The 27,860-nt window shown below is 39.9% G+C and overlaps 2 protein-coding genes across 12 annotated transcripts in view; both read right to left on the bottom strand.

Annotated features, from left to right (window-relative positions):
• Positions 1-6,712, bottom strand: part of grin2bb (glutamate receptor, ionotropic, N-methyl D-aspartate 2B, genome duplicate b) — a 103,443-nt gene extending 96,731 nt beyond the window's left edge. The window contains exons 1-2 of the mRNA XM_060860816.1: positions 5,924-6,712; positions 1,538-2,204 (exon numbers count right to left, since the gene is read on the bottom strand). Of these exons, the coding sequence (XP_060716799.1) occupies positions 1,538-1,564 (27 nt within the window). The 5' untranslated portion in view covers positions 1,565-2,204; positions 5,924-6,712. The remainder of the gene's footprint in view (positions 1-1,537; positions 2,205-5,923) is intronic.
• Positions 6,713-10,702: 3,990 nt separating this feature from the next.
• Positions 10,703-27,860, bottom strand: part of atf7ip (activating transcription factor 7 interacting protein) — a 35,522-nt gene continuing 18,364 nt past the window's right edge. For 3 of the 11 annotated variants that reach the window (XM_060860614.1, XM_060860617.1, XM_060860615.1), the window contains 14 exons: positions 20,110-20,176; positions 18,835-19,271; positions 18,254-18,623; positions 17,078-17,262; positions 16,799-16,939; positions 16,419-16,493; positions 16,198-16,259; positions 15,881-15,942; positions 15,083-15,775; positions 14,915-14,958; positions 14,555-14,612; positions 14,361-14,456; positions 14,107-14,141; positions 10,703-11,728 (listed from right to left, as the gene is read on the bottom strand). In XM_060860614.1, coding sequence (XP_060716597.1) covers positions 11,267-11,728; positions 14,107-14,141; positions 14,361-14,456; positions 14,555-14,612; positions 14,915-14,958; positions 15,083-15,775; positions 15,881-15,942; positions 16,198-16,259; positions 16,419-16,493; positions 16,799-16,939; positions 17,078-17,262; positions 18,254-18,623; positions 18,835-19,254 — 2,703 coding nt within the window. In that variant the 5' untranslated portion in view covers positions 19,255-19,271; positions 20,110-20,176 and the 3' untranslated portion in view covers positions 10,703-11,266. Of the gene's footprint in view, positions 11,729-14,106; positions 14,142-14,360; positions 14,457-14,554; positions 14,613-14,914; positions 14,959-15,082; positions 15,776-15,880; positions 15,943-16,197; positions 16,260-16,418; positions 16,494-16,798; positions 16,940-17,077; positions 17,263-18,253; positions 18,624-18,834; positions 19,272-19,555; positions 19,730-20,109; positions 20,177-20,284; positions 20,434-27,860 lie in introns of those variants that run through there. The other 8 variants (XM_060860618.1, XM_060860624.1, XM_060860621.1 and 5 more) reach the window with 6 other exon arrangements.

Here is a 27,860-nt window from a genome sequence, read left to right as displayed (position 1 = left end):
CAAATGTTCTTCTAATTGTTTTGAAAGTAGAGAGAGGTGCACACTAATGAAGTGATAAACCATAACACAGGTGAGTGCACTGTGTGAACACATCCATGTGCACGCTAAGTGCTTTCACTACAAGCTTTTACTTGTCTACGTTATTAGATTCAGCTTGATTTAATAAGAAAATGCTCCTTTAAAACACACTAGCACAACCTGTACAATTGTTGAATTTTGGTTCAAATTATTTTGTGTTACAAACAAAACAAAGCAGGTGTTAATGTATATTTCTTGATAAAGTGTAAATTGGAGCTTTACAGTATATTGACCCTATATGAGCCCTGAGCAATGCCACGTGGACCGAAGTCAGAAGAGGGAAAAAAAATCGACAAGCTAGGAAATAATCAATTCAAGTGCCATACAACAAATGCCAATGCAAATCCTTAATTCAGCTTGATTGCACTGCAGAAAATGTCGGCATTAATCGAGTGGCGTGTCACTTACGGAGGACTGATTTTTCTACGTTGCACAAAAATTCATCTTCATAACCGCAACAAAATGTCTGACAAATTTCACCAAAACATTTAAGAACCAGAAACGGTTATGTCACGCAAGGTCTCTGTGGTGTCCCAGTGTTCAGTTGCCATGCCAACTTGCACCTTCGTTGCCACGCCACCAGATTTTCCGAGTAATGCAGTGAAAGATTTGAAAGACATTTTCACTCTCTTTTCCTTAATCCCTCTGGTATTGTCAATCAAGGACGGTTGTGACTGGCAGTTTTTCTGACCCTTTAGAACAAGGGCAAAACAAATCCGTCACCTTACGTTAATAAGTAAAGACGAGACCGAAGACAGAGACACGTTATCAAACGTTTTAGGCTGGCTGATGAATCGTTACTCACCTCTCTCACTATACATGAGTTTTATTAGTACTGAAAAAAAGAAAACAAGTTAGAAAATCCAGCGGGTGTTTCGCTCATTTATTACATCCCTCTTTCATTTTCTTCTTGTTAACCTACTTTGTTAAAATATCTGGACAAGATTCTAGATTCATTACTCAAACCTGGAAAAAGGCAGCAAGACAAAGTGTCATTTGGGGAGCATGAGGTTTGGGAGATTTCTATTCTTCTGCACACACACACACACACACACACACAAACACACACACAAACGTATACAACAAACAATTATAGCAATGAAACAGTGAATGTGGTGGTGGTGTTTTTAGAATTATTTTAAGTATTTAACACGCACCCAAATCTATTGCTATCGCTAATATCAGCAACCTAAAAGAAACTTCTGATGATCCTCTTTTTTAAATACAATATTCAGTTTTGTTTTGTTTTTGTTTTTTATGAGATATCAATTTTCCTAATGAAACTAGATATAAAACTTTCACACACACACACACACACACACACACACACACACACATATCTGTCAAACTTTTGCAAAATTTGGTTGAACATGGTGTTCTATTTAAAAAGAAAGAAAGAAAGAAAGAAAGAAAGAAAGAAAGAAAGAAAGAAAGAAAGAAAGAAAGAAAGAATTCCTACCTTGAACATTGCCAGCCCAACTGCCATCCTCTCTGCTCAACTCTGGCATGATGGTTTGAGCTGGGTCTCCTCTCTTCCTCTCATAGCCTCAGATGGAGGGATGACAAATGGATAAAGCAGCACAAGGGTGACCACAGGAAGGAAGGAAGGAAGGAAGGAAGGAAGGATTGGTGTAAAAAAATGGTTCTGGATGGACCCTGGATTGATTTGGCTTTACTGTAGATCCAGATTATTTGAGTCCAATGATCAAAGAAAAAAGCTGCTCTGCCTAACTCACAAATCAGACCAGTAAAGAATAAATAAAATATTTAACTACAAATGTTTGTCTTGTTTAGTAAATATCGACATACAAAAATGCATTTAAATGCTCTGGGTAGCACTCCTGAGGCTTATGTCTCTGGTGGCATCATCTTCTTAAAAAAACAAACAAAAAGAAAGAAAGAAAAAAAATGACGAGTCGACACTCTAGTGAGCCGATAAATGAAAGTTTGCAAGCAGCTGACAGTGAATTCTGTCCTTTTGCTTTCTTTCTTTGTATCTTATAATGATACTCTTTTTGAAGAAGAACAGATATGTATTTAGATCTTCACCGGTGTAGGTCTCTAGCTGTCGGTCAGATCGCTCTGAAGATCCCCACCTGCATCCTCCACTGCTTCTTATTGCATCACTACAAGAAAGGATGAAGAAAAGAAAGAAAGAAAGAAAGAAAAAAAAGTCATTTGTCATCTCTGGTGTACATTAAGGGTTCGTGCTCTGAGCTGTGAATGTGAGCAAAGCTTTAACACAAAATGGTTAATTTTTCTACTGACACCCATTTTAGGTTGTTCTGCCGGGATGAACACATTTGCCACTTTCGCTCTGAGTCATAAAACAAATCAGACGACTCGACTGAACGCGGTGTTAATGATGTGACGTTGGACGATATTTGCAATAACTACAATAAACAGCAGGTTAGAAACCTTAAATCTGCAATAGTCTGTTTTATACCACAGCTCTGGTAAATTCTTTATTAGGAACGTGAGGATTCGTGTGCTGTAACATGGTTATAATTCAAATCCCAGGTTTATATTAACGCACTCTGTTCTATGATGTTGTTTCTATAGTAACGACTCAGTCACAGGGACTGTGTATGGTGGATGATCCACATGATTTAAGACTAATAATAAATAAATTAAAACATAAAAAAGTGTTGTCGTTATTTAAAAGAGAGAGAGAGAGAGAGAGAGAGAGAAAGAAAACCGTATAACCCTTAAAATGGGGAAGCTGTCCATCGTTTAACATTTATAGATCGAGGTTTGTGTGTCCACGCTTTGTAAAGGTCAGTAAGAGTCTTCACAACAGAGGCCTTTGCTTGCACTGGCTGCTAACATGACAAGCTGCATGTTTTTTCTTGAGTTAAAAAAAAAAGAAATGAAAAGAAAAGAAAAGAAATAAAAGGCTGGTTAGTAAAAAAGTTCACTTATAGTGCATCACTATACTGTATGCATTTTGTTTTTTAATACATTTTTAAAAATGTAAGGATTGAGAAACCGCTGTGGTATAAGAGCAATAAAACACGTAAGGACATGCTGTTTTTGGAAAATAATCGTCTTTGGGGTGCAAAGAGCAATTGCGCTTCATATCAGATTGCATCACACCACTCTGTTGATGATTATTTCCCTATAACAACACACACCATTGTGTTTTATTTTATTCACACACCAACTCACTGCTTCACTTGGTTTTGATAACAGAATCAATTTTACAAACGGTAAAGTTCATAGGCGACATTAGTAGCCTTCTAGCAAAACAGTACATTGTTTTCTTGCACGTTATCTTTTAGTCAAGCTAAAGCTGAAGTCGGCCAGACGTTTTGAATGAATGATATGTAGACAAAATGGAATGCATTTTCATTTTTGGATGCTTTAGTTGGATTCTGCAGGATGGTAGATGAACAAAAATTTGAGCTGGCTTGTCTTGACTAGGGGTATTTAAAAATAGCATGGTGATAAATTATATTCCTTAATAACTTCTCTCCACATTCAAGCATTCCTTAAAACTTTTACAAATTCTCTGCACATGCTGAGAGATGTGCAAATCCATGCCCACATGCAGTGTAATCTGTGTGCATCCAAGTATTTTTTTGCATCCTCACAGAGTAGTGCTAAAGAAAATATTCACTGCTACGACACCACCCTCAAGAATTGTAAAACAACTGTTGGGTTGTTGACTATACAATTGGGTGGGTGAAATTGATGCAACAGGCTACTGACGACCAGCTTTATATTTTAAACGATTAACTTTAACTTTCCTATTAAATTGAAGGATTAAATGATTCTCTTTTTTTGCCTGTAAGGACCCAGATGTTTCACCTGACCAATATCCACAAAGGCCACGAGTGGAGACAAAATAAAAGAGTATGTAGCACCATGTCTTCCTGTGTTACTCACCATTGCAACCTTTTCTGAAGTGTCTCACTGATATCTGGGTGATGGACAAATGGGACAGAGAAAACACAAGAGAATCTCCACTGACATGTCCATAGAGCCAAATCATGGGTTTTCCAACGATGTCCTTGAAATTCAAGAAAAATGTGAAGTACGAAGAAGGAGCTGCAATGTGACTATATAAGAATCTTGGGTAAATTTGGGTAAATTCAACTGGCTTGTAATGCTTGAACATGCCCAAAATGGCAAAAACTACCTATAAACCAGAAAATAGACAGAAATGTGGGAGTACAAGCAAGAAATGGATGAAAGGGAGGGATCTTTACAATTTTATTATGCTCTCCATTTGGAATAATTCACCTTTTTTTTGCATTAAATTTAAGATATAATTTGTTTGATGCCGTTCTAAAGACTTCCATTTATTTTCTATTAAAAGATTTAGATATATTTTCCCTCCCTGTTTTATCAATTTCAAGAAATTATAGAGTATGTTTTTCAGTTTTGTGCTGAGAAGTTGTTACATCAACTTACTAATGTTCACAATAAACCAGCACAACAAAAAGTTTTGAAAGGATATAAGTTCTTGGAAATCTCCAACTGAGTGAATTTGTGAATGAGTCAGAAAGCTGCCTTTAATTCTCTAATGGGTTTGTTCCTGTGCCATCTGGGAGTGTGGCGCTTTGGCTTGTCAGCTGATTTCTGATGGTTGAGGGGTTGGGGAAGGGGAAGGGGGGTTCAGTTGTGAGCGAAAGAACGAAGGAGATGGTGAGAGGAGCAAGGGTGAGAAAGAGAGACAGAAAATGACGAGGCCAGAGAAGTGCGAGCTCGTCCCTCAGGTGGTAGACTGGCCCGAGATGTAGGAGTGAGAGAAAATAAAGACGAAGGAGTGACACATGAAAATTAAACACTCGATAAATAGGGATCTATAATGTGGTAGGTTAAATCCGGCAAGAAAAAGGCCTTGAAAGAGGAGGAAGGTGTAAAATAAAAACCAGCGGGCACAAAGAACTTTAAATCATTTCAAAGGGGGGGGTGGGGGTGGTGGGATAGCAGTTAAGGAAATCTTAAATAAGTCTGGCGTTGACATGTAAATGCTGAGGATGTTTCCTACTGTGGCTTGTTCAGTTGACGTATTCAGTATTTTGAAAATAGTGTTGTCTAATTTATGAAGCAGAGAAACACGCCAAGCAGAGAAAAACCAACAAACACCTTAAACATCTAAATCACTGGCTGTTATCTGGTGGTTAGTGCTAATGGAAAGTGGGATTAGCACGTACCATATGATTTCACACACCATGACATCCCTATTTCAAATATTCCAATGGGATCACGCAACATAAACATGGAAACTGGTTCAAGACCTAAAAACCATAAACATTCCCAAGTCTAAGTGTGTGCTTTATTTATTGTGAGTGATGATAAAATAAATATATCAAAACAGATTTTTGTGTCTCAGAGTAAATGACTGCAGAGTAAATAAGAAGTCGAGCCTTATTTTGTCTTCTAAAGGTCTGCTGCTGAATTAATGAATAAACTGCTTCACATTGCACCGACATCAAACGCTTTTACTTCATGGGTGTGGTGTTATCCATTCAGGCCCAACACAAATACTTAAGATGCGTACTGAAAATGGTACAAATTAACATGTGGTGACTTTTTTATGTCTGCATGTGGAGTTCAGGAGGGACAGAATGGCAAGGGACTGGAGAGCCTTGACTTAACAGATGACAGAAAAAACGGTGGGAGTTTGGAGATGGGCAAGCAAACAGGATGGAAGGATGGCATAAGACAAGCGCAGAGATCCTGGTCGCCTTCGTCCGTTTGTTTAGTGTGTGCATGTGCAAGTGTATGTACGTGTGTGTGTCAATGTGTGTTTCATGTACACGTAAAATAGAGGACACACAGGTACACACACAGACAAACAGGTCAGACAGACACTAAACAAGTTCGTTAAACCTACCTAGAGGAACTTTAAAGCATCCGGAAAAAAAGGAGTGATGTGAAAGGACAGGTAGTGGAGGACCAAGGGAAGGAAAAACGGAAAAGAGGGGAAAAAGAAGGGATGGTACAACTAAAAGAAGAGGAATGTGGTAGACTGTAGTTGCTCTTTTTTAAGAATTCTGTCCAACTTTCATTCATTGAATGCCAGAGTTTTTTTGTTGGAGGGGGGCAGGATGGATGGAGAGAGGGATGGTCCGACCGGAGATGGGAAGGAGGGACTGATGGAGAAGTGAAGTCGGAGCAAAGTCAGAACCAAGGACCACAGGAAAGCGAATGAAAGGAAAGAACGGAAAAAAGCCCCTCTCCCCTTCTTTCCCTGCTCCACTGTGTGTCATAAGTAGACAAAATTGTACACCATGTAGATGGAGAAATAAATCAGGAGGCATATGATAGAGAGCGCAAACAGGTGAAAAGAAGATGTGCCTCCAAGAACCACAATGAGAAAAAAGAAAAAAACAAAACGAAAGAAAAAAACGAATATCCCAGCGGCTTCCGTCTTTCCCTCCTGTCCTCTCGTTCTCTCTCTCCTTTAACTGAGGGGTAGATCGCAAGAGGTGATGTCTGTCTCTCAGTTCCTTCCTCCTGTCCTCCTTGTTGAAATTCCTTCTTGCTCTCTTTTTTTTGTGCTTTTCTTGCTCTCCCACTCTCTGATGACTTGTTGAAACGGAATCCTTCGCTTAAAATATGAATTAGCCCTTTTCCATGGACAGTGATTGGAGCGCACAGGGGAAACTGGCTGCAGAGGTGCTAGCGGTTGCACTGTCTGCCTATAAATGCCACAATGCGAGTTCTCTCTCTCTCTCTCTCTCTTTCTCTCTCTCTCTCTCTCTTTCTCTCTCTCTCCATTTACTGGTACAACAGTGAAGGAGTGGGAGAGAGTGAGGTGGGAAGAGAGAGCCCTCTACAGGATTATAATTCAACTGATTGGGAATTGTGCTGTTGGATGTATTATTTTGGTGTTGTTTGCTCAGGCCCCTGTGTTTCTCAATGGTTCTTTGGATTATTAAGAGTTCTCTCTAGAGTCCACATGGAACTATCTCTGAATTGTTTAATTGTAGCTTAGTTTTCACACTGAAGCACAGTTGAATTTTTCAAGGCAGTTTTCAATGACGATAATTATACCCAAATTTTCCCCTACTTTTAGCTTTCAAATGGATGGATGCATCTACATTCAGAAAAAAATATATCACTAGTTCTACTTTATCTTAAAACAAAAAATAAATAAATATATTATTTCTAAAAATATTCACTGTATTCACTGCTCTCCTCAGCCTGTCTTGTCAGGCTCACTCTCAATCTTTTGATTTCTGACCTGATCTTGTCCTTTACTTCTTCTTTTGATCCTTTGGCTCTATCTGTCTTCCTCTTGTCTCTGGTTGGACATTTTGTCTCTTCCACTTATCTGCTCCTACTGTCAGAAAGGCAAAGAGACTGGAAAGGGGATGTCGTGGATAAGAAGAGATGAAGGATAAGGTCTTTTTTAGTCTGGGAGATACACAAGGTTGACAAAATACATGACCATTAGCTATATCTTTCTCACAGGGTCAAGATAAGCTGTTGTTACACTGTGCGTTAAATATAAAGATTATGCAGAGTCAAAGTGCACTTTTGTACTCCTACATAGTATAACTCATGCTGATTCATGTTGGATTGTCTCTGACTACAACCAGAGGCAAAGCAAGAAGACAAGCAAACTAAGCAATTACTTATGGCATCTAGTCAAAGCTTTCCAAAATCCATTCCTTGTGGACAGAGTTCACTACCATTTGGTGATTTGCCTGCTCTAACCTTCTAGAGTCTGGTAATTAACTGCTTAGTTCAATCAGGTGTGAGCAGTGAAATCACCAAGCTGTGCTGAACTTTAACCTTTAAGCACTGATGCAGTCACATCGAAATACACCACTGTGACTAACATCCTCCTTAGTGGAAACCGATCATTGGAATTAAGCTAGCAGTTTATTAGTTTGCTAATGTACAGTAAGAGCGATTGTTTTAAATAATGAGCCAAATGGGTGCCACACAGAACCTGAAACACAGGAAAGTTCAGGAGAAAGCTGAGACATTACAGGCCTGTGTGAGATCCAGGTGCAACATCTGGCAACATCTGAATCATTGCCAGGGAGCAGGTCACCTTCTCAAAATCCCAACTCTGAACAATGCCACTCTTCCATTGAGCAAAGTCAAAGTGTAGCTAGCACTTTATGTTCAGCCCATGAAACCAACCAATATTTAAAAAAGAAATCACACATTAATACTAATCAGTGTGGTAATTATATGACCCAAGAAATTGACTCAGATTAGCTGATTAATCTCATTCCATGCAATGTAAGAAGAATGCCTATGGATGGATCATTATTCATTCATTCATTCATTCATCTTCTACCGCTTATCCGAACTACCTCGGGTCACGGGGAGCCTGTGCCTATCTCAGGCGTCATCGGGCATCAAGGCAGGATACACCCTGGACGGAGTGCCAACCCATCGCAGGGCACACACACACACACACTCATTCACTCACGCAATCACACACTAGGGACAATTCTCCAGAGATGCCAATCAACCTACCATGCATGTCTTTGGACCGGGGGAGGAAACCGGAGTACCCGGAGGAAACCCCCGAGGCACGGGGAGAACATGCAAACTCCACACACACAAGGTGGAGGCGGGAATCGAACCCCGACCCTGGAGGTGTGAGGCGAACGTGCTAACCACTAAGCCACCGTGCCCCCCGTGGATCATTATTACATGACAAATTGGTATATAATAAGTACATCTACTGAAAACGTTGGTTTGTAGGATTCATTAGCACACAGTAGGAATACTGTGCTAATGAATAAGGGGAACGGTGTTCTTGGTGGAGCTTCAGTGACAGTCATGACATGAAAAGGTTTAGACAAAACACAATTCCTGTTATTAGTAATCAAATTGAGGAACGTGAATGTCATCATTTAAGGGTTTACTGACACCATGTGGTAGGATGTGAGTATTACACAGTGCAATTCAATTTAAAAAAAAACAACAGGTCTTTGTGGACACCTAATGGCCAAAAACATTTATGCAACAAATAAACATCAGATGATGAGCATGTTGAGTATGAACATGTCCACAAAGAACTAAATGCCTCCTGCTTAAGTTTCCTTATTCATAAGAATATAGAGCCATTAAGTGATTTAACTTATTATTCATGATGCCCATGTTATTGATCAGCTATCTGCTTCAGTATATAAAATGGACAAAGCTGATGACAAGTTGACAAAGAATTGGTTTAATAATGTTGGAATTGAAATTTTATAAATTTTTCACTGGGAACACTTTGCTTGGACATGTTATGAATTGGACATTTTTTATTTGATATTTATATTTTGATTATTTTTTTTTTCTCTGGAAACTATGGGCATTGTCTAACTTCCACTACATTCACCTGACATTGAAGGCTTACCTGAGACCCTTACAAAGAGCAGAGGTTTCATTCATCATTTAATGACCATTTAAATGCAATAAATATAACAATAATTCCAATGTTATATAGTTACTACTCTAACATAACTACAGCAGTATATAAGAAACTATAGAAAATACCCTGACTGCCATCCGTCAGTTTACATCATGTGGACTGGACTTTGTGCATTATTCTGCTTTATATATAGGCTATATTGACTAAATATTTGCAAGCCGTCACATATCTTTTTAGTATTAAACTCCCAAGAAATTTGTGCAGCAGATGAGAAGCAACTCAAACTAAACCCCTCTCTCAAGTGGTTGTTGTTTTGTGCACAAGTGTTTTTCATCCGTTCTTGTTTGGTGACGCACAAACACTGAAATCACAAAATTACATCTTTCTTTAAACAGAAAGCCTACTTCTTAAAAATTGCAATCTATAAATCGATCTTGATTGTGCAAACTGTTCTTTCATGCTCCTTTGTCTTATTTTTGGCATATTGTAAATTCACTAATTTTTGGCCTAATTGTTTGTGTAGATTTAGTCTGAATCAGAGCTAATTAATAGCTCTGTATGTAACTGATTGCTAGTTTGGACAAGTACTGTGCATACATTAAACAACACTTTGCATTCCATGCCCTTGTTTTTGTATATTTTTTTCCTCTGTGGTAGGTCACCCTTTAGCCTTCACCTTCCTTGGTTGGTAGCCAACACATGCTTCCAATATACATGAAGTCAGCGAAGCACATCTCTGCATTGCATGGAGACAAAATGCTCTCGGAAATACAAATGTCTATCTGCCCTCTTCCACATACGTTAGGCTCTCACAAGGCCCACAAGTGGCTGATGTGGCTGTGCTCGACTGCGTGAGTATTTGAACTTCTTTGCGATACAAGGAAGCATGTATGTAATGTAGTAACACGATTTATCCTGCAAAACCGAAACAAAGATTAAATTACAATGATGAGGAATCCTGATAATCTAAAACATGTGTAAGCTTGTTGCATCTCCATTAAAGTTGTAAAACATTTCATCTAGGTTTTAAATTGTGTAAACCAGTCAGTGATACATAAATCAGCACTGCTACAGAGAAACCTTGTGCTTTTTTTGGTCAGTGAATATCTTTAAGACGTGTGTTGGTTTATTATATCAATGGTAAGATTTCAAACATACGGTCTAGCAACCCCTGTCTAGTCTCACACATAATGGATATACATGTTCTTTAATACGTTCACATATTAATCCTTCGAATTAAAATTAGAAAATCAAACTCAAGTAACAGGAGGGTTTGTTGTTGTATTTTAACATTTTAAACACCTTTATTTGAAGGTTGTTCTTTAGGCGTCTGGTTACCAGACAGAACATTACAAAAGCATTAATGCCACCATTGTCTTTCCATGTTGCTTGATACCATGCTGTTTTATGGAGCATATGTGCAATGGATTGAAAGTATTTTTTATTAAAAAACATTCTTTTAAAAAAAAAAAAAAAAAAAAAAAAAGAAAGAAAGAAAAATGAAAATTTGGAACGGACCAAACACAATGTATAAATATCTGACCTATTGTTTAACACTTAACTGTACAGTCATTTTACAAATGGAAAATACCGTTTGTGGCACAATTCAGACCAGTGCCGTTTCCCCATTTTCCTTAAAATAGCGTCAAATTACTGACTAATGTGCATGTCTCTTTCTTCAGGGTATTGTGTATCTTTTTTAGCATCCTATCCAATTTTGTGGACATTTCCTAACTAAACAAGTAGTCTGATGCATTATTAGCAGTTCAGTTTCTCCCACAGTTTGGATATTTCTGCAGAGTGCTCTGCATTTTTCCTTTGCTAACTAACAGAATTCATTACATCAACTTAGGTCTGTGGGTTTATGACATCGGTACACTGGGGCTCGCAGAACGGCCCAAAGCGGCCGTACACGTCTTTAGCCCTGACTGCGAAGTAATACGTTGATCCAGACACAAACTGGGTGAGAGTGCATGCCATGGGCAGTGGCAGTGCCTTCACTTCACCAATCTTCTTCCACAGCGAGTGTGCGGCCGACTGTGTGGTTGATCCTGCTGATGCACTCTGCTGGTCCTGGTGGTAAGCATAGAGGTGGTAGCTGTCCACAGGAGCACAGTTTCGCTCAGTCTCAGATACGCACCATGACAGCACAATGCCATTCTGACTCTGCACACGTGCAAGCTTTAGCTGAGGCTGTTGAGGAGGAGATGTGTGCACCGCATCTTGGGGCAGACGTGCTGGTGGGGCTGGGGCTAATGGCAACGGAGGAAGTGAAGTCGAGGAGCTTGTGCGTGATTTAGTAGGGGAGTCCTGAAAGAATAAGAAACAGTACATTAATGGTAAATGATCATTTTGATAAATGACTGATCCCTTTTCCTTTCACCCATGTTCTCAATAGCCACATCTGTAATTGCCAGTCATTTCAAACACAGGTCGCTACTACAGATGTGGCCTTTAAGAATGATTTAAGCATTTGGTCATGTGAATCATCCTGCAGGCTTGCTTGTTAGAATTTTAATCCATTTGATGTGCTTCAGACAATATCCACCAGGTGGCACATGGAACATACTGTAGCGCAACATACAGTCGCTAGGTCACATCAGATGCTTTTTTGTGACTACCGTAATTTCCGGACTATTGAGTGCACCTGAATATAAGCCTCACCCACTGAATTTTAAAGAAATTATTATTTTGAACATAAATAAGCTGCACCTCTATAAGCCACAGGTGCCTACAGGTACATTGGAACAAATTAACTTTACACAGGCTTTAACAAAACACGGCTTGTCACAAAAACAAATAGGCTTTAATGAAACACGGCTTGTCACAAAATTAGCAGTAAACAGTAGCCTACCAAGAAAGTCATTGGTCACTATCTTCCTCCTCCTGTGCACTGAAACCACTGAAGTCATCTCCTTCGGTGTCGGAATTGAATAGCCTCAGAGTTGCTTCAGACACTGGATAGTTTTCATTGTCGCTCTCGTCACTTTCATCCGGAGGCAAATCCCCCGCTGAGCCCTCTTCAACCCGCAGCAGTCCAGCCTTTCGAAACCCGTTGATGATAGTGGATTTTTTGACAGTGCTCCACGCTGTCAGGACCCACTGGCAGACTTTTCCATAAGTTGCTTTTTGCATGCGGCCCGTTTTAGTGAAGGATTTCTCCCCACTTTTCATCCAAGCCTCCCACTGAACACTGAGCGCCACCTTAAATGCACGATTTACACTGATGTCGAGTGGCTGCAAATACTTTGTTGTGCCTCTAGGAATCACAGCTGGAATTGAGTTTGTCCTCTTGATGGCTTCTTTCACCGAATCGGTTATGTGGGCCCTCATGCTGTCCAAAACGAGCAATGCCTTGTTCCTGTGAAAGAATCCTCGCGGTCGCTTGCCGTAACACTCCGTATGCCATTCATGCATTAGGCCTTCCGTCATCCATCCTTTCTTGTTGACTTTCACAACAATTCCTCTCGGGAATTTTTCTTGTGGCATCATCGTGCGTTTAAAAATCACCATCGGTGGAAGCTTTTCTCCCGATGACGTGCAGCTCAGAACACAGGTGAAGTGCATTTTTTCATGCCCGGTTGTTTTCAGGGTGACGGATGATTCGCCTTTCCTGTTGAAAGTCTGAGTGAGAGGCAGGTTAAACGTCAGAGGAACCTCATCCATATTTATGATGTCGTGCGGGCCAATGGAATGCTCCACTATCTTTGCATCAGTGAATTTGCGGAAGTTTGAAACTTTTTCCTCGTATTCGGGAGGGAGCTGCTGACACAGACTTGTCTGTACCCTGGTGGACAGGCCTTTACGTCTCATAAATCTGAGACACCACAATGGTCCACCTCTAAAATCCTCAAACTTCATCGCGGTGGCGATTGTTTTGGCTTTCCGTCGGATCTGCACAGTTGAAACACCTCGGCCCTCTGCTCTCTGTGTGTTGACCCAGTCTTCGAGCTCATTTTCTAGTTTGGACCATCTGCTTTTCTTCCCTCTGAAAGCTTTAGTTGTCTTTTTGCACCGAGTCAATTCCTCACGTTGCTGTTTCCAACGTCTTATCATCGACTCATTAAGACCAAGCTCCTCTGCAGCAGCTCTATTTCCTTTTGCAACAGCCAGATCAATCGCCTTCAACTTGAAAGCTGCATCATATGCATTTCTCTGTGTCTTTGCCATGATGAGGGTGACAAAATGAATACCGTAATCAGAATGATGTGAAGTTTGAGCACGCTCGTTTTAATCTAAACAGTAAACAAAAAAGTTGTTTGACCTTAACCCGTTCGGCAATTTCATTGGTCTAATGAAAGCTTCATACCGCCAAAAAACTGAGCACATCACAGAATGTGTTTTTTTTGGAAAAAAAAAAAAATCAAAGCGGGAAAAATCCATATATTAGCCATTGTTTAAGCCACAAGGTTCAAAGCGTGGGAAAAAAGTTGTGGCTTATAGTCCGGAAAATACGGTAATCATTGACCAAGATCTACACTGACCTAGCTACAGTATGTTGTTCCTTGTGCCACCTGGTGGATATTGTCTGAAGCACAACAAATGGATTAAAATTCTAAAAAAGCAAGCCTGCAGGATGACGTGTATAATTTTTGCAACTCACTACAAAAAATACCACAAAGCATCAAATAATTTCCAAGTGTTTTCCATAAAAATTGTACAAAAAGGTTTTACTAACATCCACTTACCACTGGGGTACGATGTTGTGCTGCAGAGCGACCTACTGACAAAAAAAAATAAACAAACAGGTTTAACTACAGACCTCGCAATAGGGCCGTAATATTTACAAAGCTAACAGCCAGAATGAAATGTGCACAAATCACAAGAAAATAAAGTTCAGACAAATCAAACAAAAATTGGACAGAGTAAAATCTGAGTAAAAATGACTTTAGGCCAAAATAAACAACGGAATTAAAGTAGAGAGAGAGAGAGAAAAACTCACCAACAGTGGTGGAGCTCACTAGTGATGGGGGAGGCCCTGGGGGTCGCTGGGTATTAGTGGGATTGGCAGGAGTTGTAGGCTTCTGCACACCAGTAACTATAGCATAGTCGATGAGAAAATAAGGGCATGTAGGACCATATGAGGACCAGTGAGCATGAGAGAGCAAAAAGTACTAATTATTGATGGTAATCTACCTTGAACATCATCATCATCCTCAGTAAGGTCGATCACTGAGCCCTTGGGACGAGTAGTCTGTGGAGATAGCAGGAAGTAATAAATATTTACTTGAAATTACAATGAAGCCAACATGGAAAAAGCTGGATTCTCTACCATAAGAAAATCTGAAACAGTTATTGCTGTGCGACACACATCACAGAAAATAAACTCATGTTAAAGCCATTAAAAATGTAAAACAGAAAAAAAAAAAAAAAAGGCAAATCATACAACATAATGGTCTTAATGCTCATAATGTCTGGTTTTACTAAATTAGTGTTACCATGCATTTGTACAAAATGAGGTTTACACACAGTAAGGTATCAGACTACTACACTTACCTGAGCAGGTGATTTGGCTGAAGCAGAATGAATGGCTTGATTATCTGAATAGAAGAGAGCAACATTGAGTAAAATAAGGACAATGCGACACATGTAAGGAAAATATACATTTGTATAAAAAAAACGAGTTCAGACAAAATGAGAGAGATTTCTGGTTAATGAACACACCTGTTTTAGACGCCATTTCCGATGCTGATGGTGGACCAGCTGAGGCTGCTGCTGAGCCTGTTGCAGCAGGCCCTGTGGTAGCTGGAGATGATGAAGCAGTGGCCATTCCAACCACAGTGGCACACTGTGCTGGGGCCCGGGCCGTCATCACAGAGATGCCAGCATTAGGTGAATTTGCTGTGCCTGTGCTACCCTGGTATACTGGTCTACTTGGTGGCATTTGTGTCACTGCCGAAGACGCTGATGAAGCCAAGGACGTGGGAGCTGTCGAGGAGGAAGTCGTAACACTTCCTGCAGTTTTCTGCAAGATAAAAGTGGTGGCTGTTGTGGTCTTGGCCTTGCTAAGGCTAGTAACTGTGGCCAAGGAGGACACAGGGATCAGGCCAACTCCTCCAGCTATGGCCCCACCCTGGCCATTAGCCATAGCCAGTGGGAGCTGGATCAGCAAAGGCTGTATAGACATTGGTTGGCCAGCTGATGTGGCTGTGCTAGTCGTCATGGCACCTGTGTTTGGGCGGGACTGCAGCACTAGAGTGCCTGTCTGGGCCTGGACACTCAGAGAAGAGCTGGAGGAGGAGGAGGGTGTGGAGTTTGTTGTTGTGGTTATGAGCTGGAGGATGGGTGCAGGGGCAGCCAGTGCTGAGGAGGTGGGCGTACTTGGAGTGGAGTGAGGTTTGGGCTGTGTCGGGGTAGCTAAAGGACATGAGAAAAGCTTTAAGTATTGTTTAATAAATGAAACCTAGCTTTAACAACATCTGACAGGATAAAGGAGTTCTTTATGAGTTCAAATACACTCACCACTGGAACTGGATGATGCTGCAGAAGGATTAGGCTTGGGGTCCAGCATGGACCTTACAGTGCTGTAATAAAACATGTACACATTTCATGTTATTTTTGTCTATTTAATGCCTACAAGCTGAATTTGGGTATAAATACACCCTCTTAAATTGGATATAAACAACATTCACTTTCCTCTGTTGCACTTATGCAGTAGCCATTACAGCCATAAATTAGAAAATAAACTGCTTGACCTCAATTACCTACTGGTTCACATTTCTGAAGACAACAGGAGCCTGTTAGCGGTCATTAATTAGCAAAAACATAAAAATGCTCACCGTTGTGGTGTTGGGGTGGTCATGGGTGTGGGAGTAGGCTTAGCAGCAGTGGTAGCAGCAGTCTATTAAAGGGGAGAGAAAAAAAAAAATAAAATAAAAAAAAACTTACTTTTCAAAGCAAGCTGTTCATGTCTTCAGTTTCTAACGGTTTATAATGTTTTCAGAATGAAAAATACAGAACAGTAGTGATTAACTGGTTAGGCTGCAATCTTTCTGCTCACCACTTGAGCTTTTTTGGAATTCTCTGATGCCTGGTTAGCAGCTCCGAACTTCTTGGTAAGTCGTGCAATCTTACTCTAAAACAAAAACAAAGAGTTTGTTACTGATAACGTTTCAATCTCCTTTATAAATCACTCAGTTATCTTAACAAATCACCTCATAATTAGCCACTAGCTTACATGCCAAAACTGTAAATTAGTTTTCACATTTTTCTATTACAGAAATGGGTTTCTTGCTGGATGCTTCAGTGCTGCTCAACTAAACATTTTTTCTTTGTTTAAATAGCCAAATTCACCTTTACAAGGAGATCTTATACCTTTGGATGTTTATAGCAAGTGTCACTGAAATGAGAACATATAGCCTGGTCCTCTAGGAGCCTCACCTGTAGGGTATGTTGAACTGTTTTCTGCTGTTTGGTGGCAACATCAATTTTCTCCATTCGGTCCTTCAGTTCTTGTAGACTGTGGTCAAACACAGTTAGCTGCAGAACACGCAAGCGTTCCTCCACCAACTGCTGCACCACCTTAAGAGAAGGAGAAAATGGACAAATGTTAGAGTATAAACCAATGGCTGACTGACCACTTAAATAAATAAATGTACAGGTTTAGCTTCATGAGCCAGCATTAGAAAAGTACTTTTTCTTTTAAGGAACCAAACAAACCTTTTCCAGTTTCAGACGGCTCCCTGCATTGGCTGTGATCTTCAGCTCCAGTTGAGCCTCCAACTGCACTCCCTCTACTCTTGCTCGCTTTCCATCTCGCTCCTCCTTGATCTCCTCATCTTTCCATTCATCTTTCACCTCAACTGGCGACAAGGATCTCTTTTTCCCAGAAGTAGTGCTGGTGCCTGTTTATAAAAGAGGGCAGAGCAGTGCATTTGGCTTAAGCTTGAGAAAGATATAAATGCACTCTCTTATTATGTATACATATGCGTTATGATACTGTTTTTCAAATAAGCATGCAGTGCAACAATACAGCAGCATGGAAGCTTTTCAGTACAGCTGTATAAGCACAGTTGGTCAGCTTTGACAGTAGTTTTGGCATAAATTTCTACCTGCAGCTAAAACAGCAAGGGACTTTTTCCCCCCTGTTCTCAACACAAGCAAATTCACAGAGAATCAAATGTTCATCACCACATAACATCTCCTCTCTCGCCATTTCCCAGAAATTACAATTGAAGCCCTGCCTCAGTAGGATACCCCAGTGGTACTCGTGAACATGCATGGATTTTAAAACTCAAATTTCAAAAGAAAGTCTCCCTCAAACTCTCTAAGTCAAAATGCCAGCAATGACAACAACTTCTGACTGGATGAAATTTGAACTTCAGATTTACAGAGCCAAGCGCAACATTCGCTTCAGCTAATCCACTACACAGTGCTCTGACCCCAACTTGTCCTGTCTATACTGAGCTTTCAACTCAATCCCAAATCTTAGTAATAAAATAAGCAACCACAACTTGTGAAATAAACAACTCAAGCAAAAGTGTTTTGCATCAGAGCATCCTACATGCAAGATTGAGTCTTTAAAGCGTTCAGCTGAGCAATTTAACAACCAGAGATGATATTTCCTGATGGTTGATTGATGATATAATCACAGAACAGTGTGGCTGCACATGCAAAAGCATCTTCTCCTGCCTAAAAGCTGCTGCATACAATTGCCAAAAAACAAAACAAAAAAAAAAAATACTTCCAAAGTATTTAGCCTTGCAGGCTGAACTATCTGCAGTTTACATCGATTTGTCGTTCCTAAGTGATGGCATTATTTCAGCAGCACCTGCAGGTACTCTAAATCTAAAAATGATTACTTCTATATTGGCATCACGAATAGGCACTAATTACCTGTGCCATCTGCCACATTACACCCTCTCTCTCCCTCTTTCTTCTCCTCTTTCTCAGGTTCCACATCCATCTTCTCCTCGTTTCTGTCTTTTGCCTCATCTTGCTCTCCCTGACCCTCATCTTCCTCACTGAGGCAGAGAAAGCCCTCTTTCACTTCCGGGTCACACTCCAGGCTGGCGGCTGGAGAGCCTGAAGGAGACGAGGAGGAGATGCTCTTACTGCTTTTCTCCTCCGCTGAACCGTTGTCAAGGGAAGTGCTGTCTGTATCCATGGGCAGCTCACCGTTCAACACTTGACCTGTGGATGTCTTGTTCTGCTCGGTCTTCTTGTCAGATACTGACGAAGAACCGCTGCGTGTAGATTTGGTGGTCTAGAATAAAACAAGGTGAGAAAGTGTGACTGAACTATCAGAATACTCTGTAAAAAGAGTCTTGAGATGCAGGATTCAGAAAGAGCTGATAAGGTTTTTCTAATGTAATCACCAAGTTGTGAAATGACCAAGAAAATAAGCTCCATTTTCTTATGAAAAAAAAAAAGTTTGTGTTTATGGAGTTTTGCAGGATTCCCTAGGCTTCACTCACTTCTGTTTTGTCAGCTTTGTCTTCTTCTGCCTTCTTATCATCCCTTCTGTCTTTCTCTCCCTTTTTCTCTTCACCTTTGCCCTTCTCTGAGCCTCTCTTCAGAGAAGGTGAAGGGTTTCGATTTTCACCATCAGCTGGAGAAGGCGATCGAGAGAGTGAGCATGATGGTACAGGGGAAGAATGTGCCACGGGCGAAGCAGGAGACTTTGTCCCAGTCTCCTTGTCCTTCTCTTTCCCCTTCTGTCCATCCTCCCCGTGCGTTCCATTCACCAGTGGTGTCTGGGGCCGTGAAGAGGAGTTTGGGTGTGCAGTCACCAAGGTGTTGTGCAGCACCTCCAGCTGCTGACGGTCACTCATCTTCATGGTTTTTCGAGCGCGGAAAATCTTCTTTTGAGGCTCTTCTGGTACAGCAACTTCCATTTTTTCACCTGGTTAAACTAGAGAGAGAGTCAGGCAATTAGTTCAAATTGAGAAAAAACGTTAGATATTTAGTCCAGTCATGTCCTGAACGGCCGCATCATTTATGGGCCAAGACAATTATCTTTAAAAACACTAGGTGGCAGTCTATACCCTAGATGACACTGTTTAAGTCTGGATACCACTTAGGTCCTTTAACACAATAAATCTATAGCTGCCTTTGTCCTAATGCCACTGTAGTTCTCAACATTAACATCTTTTAAAAGCAATTTAACAACAAATTTTAAAAAAAGCAAAAACCTACACAGAATTCTACACCTAAACAAGTCTGCTTACACTGCCATCTTCAGTAAATCTCCTCAGAGATCAAACTAGTCTGAAGACAGCACTTAGATTTAGCCTAAATCCTAAACGAAAACTAATCCACTTCCTCTATCAAATTAGGATAACTCATACACTTCCTCTTCAGAGGCAGAGCAAAATGCTTCTGTTAGGGAAAAACGGGAGGGGTGAAAACCCAGCACTGTGTCTCCTCCCCCTTCAACCTCACTGGTCAGAGGCACAGCCAATGAGGACAACAGGATACAGAGTCTGCTAGCGACAACAGTGGCGGATTAGGTAATGCTCTGATCTTTTATCAAGTTTGATTCCGAGCTCGTATTTAAGATCGTGTTTAAATTGGTCTGTCCAAAGTGATCCAAGGTGAACAAGGTGACCCAAAGCCACAGAGTAAGTTCAAACAGGAGTGCAGCACGTCTCTTTCGGAATTTGGTCAAGTACGTTTATAAACTAAATTTCCTCACTTTAAATGAAATACCACAAAGCAGATTGAAGCTCACAGAACAGAGCTTGTCTCACCTTATCGCTGTGCTCCTCTGTACGTCCCTGTTCATGGAAGGATTTGCCCACACAATTTTACAGGAACCTGAAGGGGGGAAAAAAAAAAAAAAAAAACACCACACATTAGCAACAGTGACCTTACCGGTGTACAACAGTTTAACGATATTACACAAGATATTTTTTAATCAGGTACCAGGACTGGCTACTTCTGACGTACGTCTCTAGTCCCCAGTCCTCGTGATCCAAGACAGGCTTAACTTCGAGAGCTCAGTCATAGCACTAATATATTCCTGACTAACAACCATAATGAGAGTTTTGTACGTACAGTGGACCTACAGCTAAGCATTAAGAAACAAAATATCTTCTGCTCCATTTAAGCATAGATGCCATAATAAATGTATAAATCATGAGATTTAACCATTTTAACACATGGTGACCAGAACTGATTTACAAAATCCTCTTTGTCACAGGAGATTCACAACTATTGCAGACTGAATTTTTGCACTAGTAGGATATGATGGCTTTGTATGTCTGAGCATGACAATTTTTTTTCTTTAAAAGACTAGCTTTGTTTCTGTATCAGCCATTTTAAATCCTGTCAGTGCTGCTTATTCCTATTAGTTCTTAACACAGGGAGCTAAAATCACGAGAACCCTATGAGCGCATCATTAGCTCATGCAGTTTTTCACTGTCTGCATGCTTGTACTCGCCATTGCATTGCTGCTGCAGTTCTGCTATTGCGCATGGTCTACTCCCTAAATATAGAAACAATTCCTCCTAAGCCACATGCACAGCACATCTCACTTCAGATTTCACCTACAAGATGAAATAGCTAGTGACTATGACAACAGGTATGAACGTTTTCCCACATGTACCATTTAAGCAGAGTGGCTGAGTCAGACTAATTATTTCCCCACCCGTTTACAGACATGTGATTTCTGGGATGCACAGCCTGAACTACAATTATTTGTACACAATTGTCATTATAGGCATTTGCCATTTTGTGCAAGCAGAACCATACATTTGCATAGAGGGCAATCTGAACGATACTGAACATTGTAACACAAGGAAGATCAGTTACCACAAGGTTAATCTGCGAATACGCACAAATTTTGAATAAGTAAATGTGTTTTATTTGGTAATCACTGTTCTAAAAATCACAGAGAAATAGTCCCTAAATCTCATTTATTCTGATGCACACAAGGCACAAAAAAAAAAAGGGAACAGGATTTGTTACAAAAGAGGAATTAAAACTAAGTGGATCTGCCCCTTAATCTGAACCCCAAAATTTGTATGGGGAAAAACAAACAAAAAAAATAAAAAGACTGCTAGCTTTTAGCATAGTCCCCATTACAAGGTTGTTCACTGTGCTTAACGTTTGCACTCCACCTCTCTATGAGGACAGCTACACTCGCTCTGCTGTACAGGCTCAAGATGGCTGCCAGGGCATTGCTCTCCACACCCTTTTTCCTTGTTTGTCACTACCTGCTTATTTTACCATGATACTCAGAATACACAATTTCCTGAATAAGAATGACTTACTGGTTAAAATTTAACTTTAAAAAACTTAGACAAAGGAAAAGAAAATAATTTTATTTTTGTTTAAGGCATTTACTGAAGTCTAAAAAAGGCTCATTATTCGTCTTTTGCTTCCACCAGTAGTATAACCAAATAGCTAGCAAAATCCATCACTTAACCTAACCTGACCATCTGTCATTAGTTAAATAAATAAAGCATGTACAAGCAAACCCTCTGGCAAGATACCTGACAAATCATGAGGAGGAAAACCATTTGGATGGACAGAAACCAATTTCCTTATGAATACATATGAATCCATAAGCCTCTTTTTCAGTATCATACCACACCCAAGCTAGTAACACTATAGAATATATGTGTACAAGTTAATCACGTGATCCTCTGACAATGGTGATAGACACTTGTGCGAGAAATCACAAGACAAAACTTTAACTTGGCTAACATCTTGCACGTTTGCTTATATCTTATAACACAAACACTGCTGCTGGTGTCTCTGGCTCAGAGCAGGATGTATAGTCAAGGAAAGCACTAGATTGTATAAAAGGTGTGGTGTTTGTTTATAGATCAGGTAGCTTGGACTCATTTGTAGTTTTCCCTTCAGGTATAATTAAAAAAGGTGACCAAGGTCATGGACTTAAACGGTCAGAAATACAGAGGTAAATTTCTAACGGACTCCATTCTTCAAAGTTCACATCCATAGACTCTGAATTTTTTATTTTTTTTATTTTATTTCTTTTAAATAAGCAGCATAATTTTACAATAAAAATAATAAAAAGCTAACAAAGCTACAGCCCCTCCCCCAATGCTACAACAGTGCACACACAGCAGCTGCAGAATGTTCCAGTAACATGCAGACTGTACCATTTTGCCAGTTAAGAGGGGTGATGAAAGACAACTCAAATACATAGCAAGAGGGAGCACAGAAACATTGTCCGGTCATTCTTTAACCGGCTATAAGCCTATAAAAGTTTGTAAACTAACAATGAACCATTGATTAAAATAAAATAAACAGATTAAAGAATAATGAAAAAAAAATTGCCCCGTTTAATAGCTAGCCAGTATAAGCACAAATTAGTGTGACCAAAACAGTGAGCCAATTTCCCTTAGACATGAAGTCAGACACAAAAGGAGTACCAAAGCACATTCTTCATGACATAGAAAGTATTAAGTTCCCAGCAACAGCTACATCGTTTAGAAACATCAAGTAAACAAAATTACATTCGAATACCTACAAGAAAAATATTAAATTCTTTATTTAATTACGAGACCAATTAGTCTCTGTGTAAAGGTTTTGTAAAATATCATATATAGCAAGAAATACTCAAAGATCTCCTAGTTTAAAGGTGGAAATCGATCCCCTCCCCCCACTGCGCAAACAAAGTGGAAAATTACAGCTGGGTGTGGATCATACCACTCTGACAAAGAAAAGGGTGTTCTTCCTAAACACCAGTGGAAAGCAGGTTAATCATAGAGCACAATTTAGCTAGTATGTAGCTATGTAGTCTACGTGTAGGTTGTATGTACGTGTATGTAGTTTATGTGTAGGTTGTCACTGCAGACGTGTGTGTGTGTGTGCGCACAGTTTAAGGTGGTACTGCACAAACTCCCACTGGTGAGCACAAGGGTATCTGAGGTTTTCAAGCCCTCATGTGAAAAGCAAGTTACGCCAGCAGTATGGGGGTCTAAAAATATCCCAATAAATCACAAAAGGACATTAATAATACAGAACCACAATCAAAACTGTCATTTTTCCCCTACAGCAATTTAATTAAAATAGAAATTAGAGAGAAGCTAGTTAGGACATTATCAAAACTATAGAGTAAGGTTATTTTTATGATTAATGTATAAACACAAGCTAACTTTTGCCAGAACTGAATCTCTCCACACACATGGGAGGGAACCTAAAAACAAACACTCAACACTATACGTTGCTAGGTAGAGCATATTGTGTTCAGGAGTCCATTAAGTCCACTTGTAGACATATCTCAGCTATAGCACATACTTGACTGCACTAGATAAAGAACACTGCTTGTGAAAATTAAAACTTTGTACTATGAATAAACAAAGCTTCAGTCTTTATAAAATGTTATTCAAAGCCATCATGGTGAAAATGTATCCCCTCCCCCACTGCTACTAGAAGAGAGTGGAAAATTACAGCTACAAATGGAATGTGCCACTTTCACAAAGAAGAGGGGTGTGCAACTGCATGGCGTGATTTCAACACAAGAGGGAGCATTGACAGATCTAGACGACATTTACATTATTTAGCAGACACGCTTATCCAGAGTGAAATTTGAGCAATTGAGGGTTAAGGGCCTTGCTCAGGGGCCCTGCTGTGGCAACTTGGTGGACCTGGGATTCGAACCAATGATTTTCCGATCAGTAGTTGAACACCTTAACCACTGAGCTACAACATCCCTAGACATAGACACAGGCTACAGGACCATATCTTCTAATTAAGAAATGAAATCATAAACAGCCCTCAGAAAAGCCTCCAAACATACTGTGTGGAAATAAATAAAGGGGCGGAGCATAACAACCCAACAAACGCCATGTTACTGGGTGGAGTCAGTTGCTGAACACAGTGTTGAGGGAACAGTTGCACCTAAAATACCACACAAGGTACGTCCCTGCAGGGAAAATAACTCGTTTAGAAAAGTGTTCTATGGAGACAAGATCATATATTCAAAAGTACTAAGCAAAAAAGGCTTCGTACAAATGAACTAAATAAATGTAAATGATCATGCAATGAAGAAAAGAAAGGAAAAAAGAAAGAATAAAAACCCACATGGTGAAATGGATCCCCTTCCCCCACTGCTCCACATGAGAGTGAAAAATTACAGCTAGCCACAGATCATACCATTTACAACAGTGAACAGGGGTGTTCTGCTCTCCCTCAACACAAGAGGGAGCATGAGGGGAATATGCATTCTAGTTTATAGTTAAATTATTCACTCAAAAGATTATATTATTAGATTATATAAGTCTTTATTATATACGTTAGCTGTCCGTTTATCCCGTGTGCGGTATTATAGCACAGCACAGCATAACTCACTTCTCCCTTCATGTGGATGACTTTGTGGACTTTGTGTGGATTTTCTGGGATCAACTGTGACTGTCCAGCCAAAGCAAGCTGATTACACAATCAAAATAAAAAATAAAAAATTAATAAATAAAGGAAAAAGCTAGAAGAAAGTCTGAAACATTTGTTAATCACTCTTTAGCTGTGCACAGTGTAGTCAGTAAAAGGCTCAGAACCGATCGCTCCTAATACATGCGGACATTGTACAGTGAGTATTAGTTAAGAATGGGAGCTAAACACAGTGTTGCTGTGAGGGCCAGACTGTTCAGGTGTGACAAACACTCCTACATGTAGTGACGGCGCAATTATGTAAATATACTGTACCAGGTAAAACATGCTAAAGGTAAGTATTCGTTCTAAGACACCAGACAAACCTTGTCTTTGGTCAACAAAAGATGACAAAAAATGTCTCTAAACAGAAATTGTAAACAGTGATCCATGACAAGGTGGTGAGAAGCAGAACTCAATCCCCTCCCCCAATGCTGTACACAGTGGAAAATTACAGCCAAGCACAGCCTGTACCACTTTCACAATGCAGAGGGGTGTTCTGCTGCGCAGTTCTGCATCAACACAAGAGGGAGCATGACAATTCCCTTTCCAGATTAAATTTATTATCTGTAATAAGTATTCAAATCACCAAAACAAACTTTCCAGCTCAGATCACACCTGTTGAAACCGCAGGCAGCTAACTTAAAATATAATTTTTTTTTAAAAATCCATCATTTTCTTTTCTGAAAATATTTCGTAACATTTGAGGCAAATGATTCATCTTGTGACTTCGATCTGAGCATGCATTAGCTAATAAGCCAACATGTTAAACCATGCCACTATGCAATCACACCATGCTAGTAGAAAAATGTCAGAATCCGTAAAACGTTCAGTGCAATTATAGCACCAAAATCTATTTCCCCACCATAAAAATATACCTTTATATTCAATCTCCACTTACGCAAAATATTTAGTCAAGAAAAACAAAATTCGAAAGATACACCCGTTAATTGCCACTCACTAGATTGCGCTAATCATCTGTAGAGCAAGCACTAGGTACCAGTGAGATAACATCAGCCCTGAAGAGCTCTCTCTGTCTCTCTCTCTCACACACACACACACACGGGGACTAGACAAGCAACCAACACCGCATGCTTCTGGGTGTAGCACATTGTGTTCGGTTGTTGCCATGAACACAACACCACGTTGTAGGAATATCAACGCCACATAGCTACAAGTCTGTGAATCATTTTAAACATGCCAAACAAATTAGACTGCTTCCTATACAAAAAAGCCAACACCCTTGAATATGCATATTCAAGAGAACAAAAGAAAAATAATGAATATCTTGTAAAAGAGTTAAGCAAAATAGTCAAAAACTTAAACTTAAAATGAATCCCCTCCCCCACATTTGCACAAAGAGTGGAAAATTACAGCTAGTCACAGATCATACCATTTTTCACAATGAGGGGTGTTTAGCTGTTCAGCTCAGTTTCCACACAAGAGGGAGCATGACAGAAATATATATCATTATAGTCTAAAATTTATCATTTTTGTTTTCACAAGGGGAAAAAAAAGTTAATAACTAACTTTGCCAAGCTGGTACAGTAAAACACTCCCTAGTAAACCTTGGATCACCATCTTAAAGGCACTTTTAAACAATCTGTGCCAAAAGGACTAAGGACACATTTCTATTTATATACACAACCCCAGATTTAGTGAATTTAAAGACAAAAGTAGAGCAAATTCCTGCCACAAACTTCTCCTATGGTGCCACAGGTGAAGCCAGACAGACAAAGAAAGAGAGCCATATGCTTACAGGTATGCTAAAATTCAGAAGCTATAAATGACCAGCCAAAACAGAAATCACGATTCTGTTGATTTCACTGTAGAAAACAGGACTTTAATTCTCTCTCTCTGAAGTTATGGACAAAGGATCTGTTGCTACCAGAAAACGTTACTACCACGTGCTACCACGTTATCTGGACCAGTACAAGCTTCACATGGTATGTCCAGTTGTAAAATATTACATACATTAAATAGTCTCTAGCAGTAGTCAATCTCCACAGTTGACTAAACAGTTGAAATAATTCCCTTCCTCCACTGCTGCACAAAGAGAGTGGAAAATTACAGCTACGCATGGATCGTACCACTTTTACCAAGGACATGGTTGTACAGCTGCACAGCTCTGCATCAACGTTAGAGGGAGCATGACAAAAAGTCCTATACAAACCTACTTGTAAGAAAACAATTTTGCTTCTCTAAAATGCTCAGCATTTTATGCCTAGATTTCCACATTATTGAAATAAGTGCGCCATGGTACTCAAAGTACGAGATTACAAAAGTACGAGACCTGCTGCTATTTTTCAAGTGCAAGCAGATTTTATAACTTTAACCTGCATGCATCAGAGCCTGCTGGATTGTCAACAGAAGTAAGCCTGTGGTTTAGATGTAGGGCTTCCTTGTGTGTGTGTTCTTCACTCACTCCAGACTTGTCCACATAGCCAGTGATTCCATGTGGCTGCATCTATCTGCAATGCTCAGATTTCCCAGGTCATTTGGAACAGTCATGTGATTGTCCTGCATCGCCATCCCCCCAGTGCAAAATGTAAACTTCCATGATGGTTAAGTGCTTAAACTAGCCAATTTCAATTCTCTCTTTGGTATTGACGTCACACGGACAAACATTAAACGATACCCATTTTGAAATTTTCTCGGCCAAGTGTCTGGTTTACGCTGACAGAACATAAGGGAACGTGACAAGGGAAGTTAAGATAACCTCTATATGTCTCCTAAATAAGGCACTAGAGAATTAGAAACCACCATCTCCTATACATCATAAAAATAAAACTAAATGTTATTCCCAGATCTTGGTTTGGTTCATAAATCCAAACGACCTTAACGCTGTGTTAGCGGTCTGAAGTTTGGTATTCTAAATTCTGGGACTGACAAAGGTGGATCCTTGAGCATGACCCTCTGCTTTGCTTTCGGATTCAGCCTCATTTGAAGGGGACATCTACCAAATGAATAAATACAAACGTATTTAAAGTAAACCAATAATGTACACCGTCAAAACCTAAAACTAACTGCCATGCTGGAATAACTTAGTAACTTGACTTCGCTGTTTATTTAAACAGAAACACCAGCTGATGGCCCAGATTAT

The sequence above is a fragment of the Tachysurus vachellii genome, chromosome 24 (genome assembly GCF_030014155.1).
Source record: "Tachysurus vachellii isolate PV-2020 chromosome 24, HZAU_Pvac_v1, whole genome shotgun sequence".
NCBI classification, from domain to species: domain Eukaryota; kingdom Metazoa; phylum Chordata; class Actinopteri; order Siluriformes; family Bagridae; genus Tachysurus; species Tachysurus vachellii.
The sequence above is the reverse complement of the archived record's forward strand: the minus strand, read 5'-3'. Positions and strand labels throughout refer to the sequence as shown.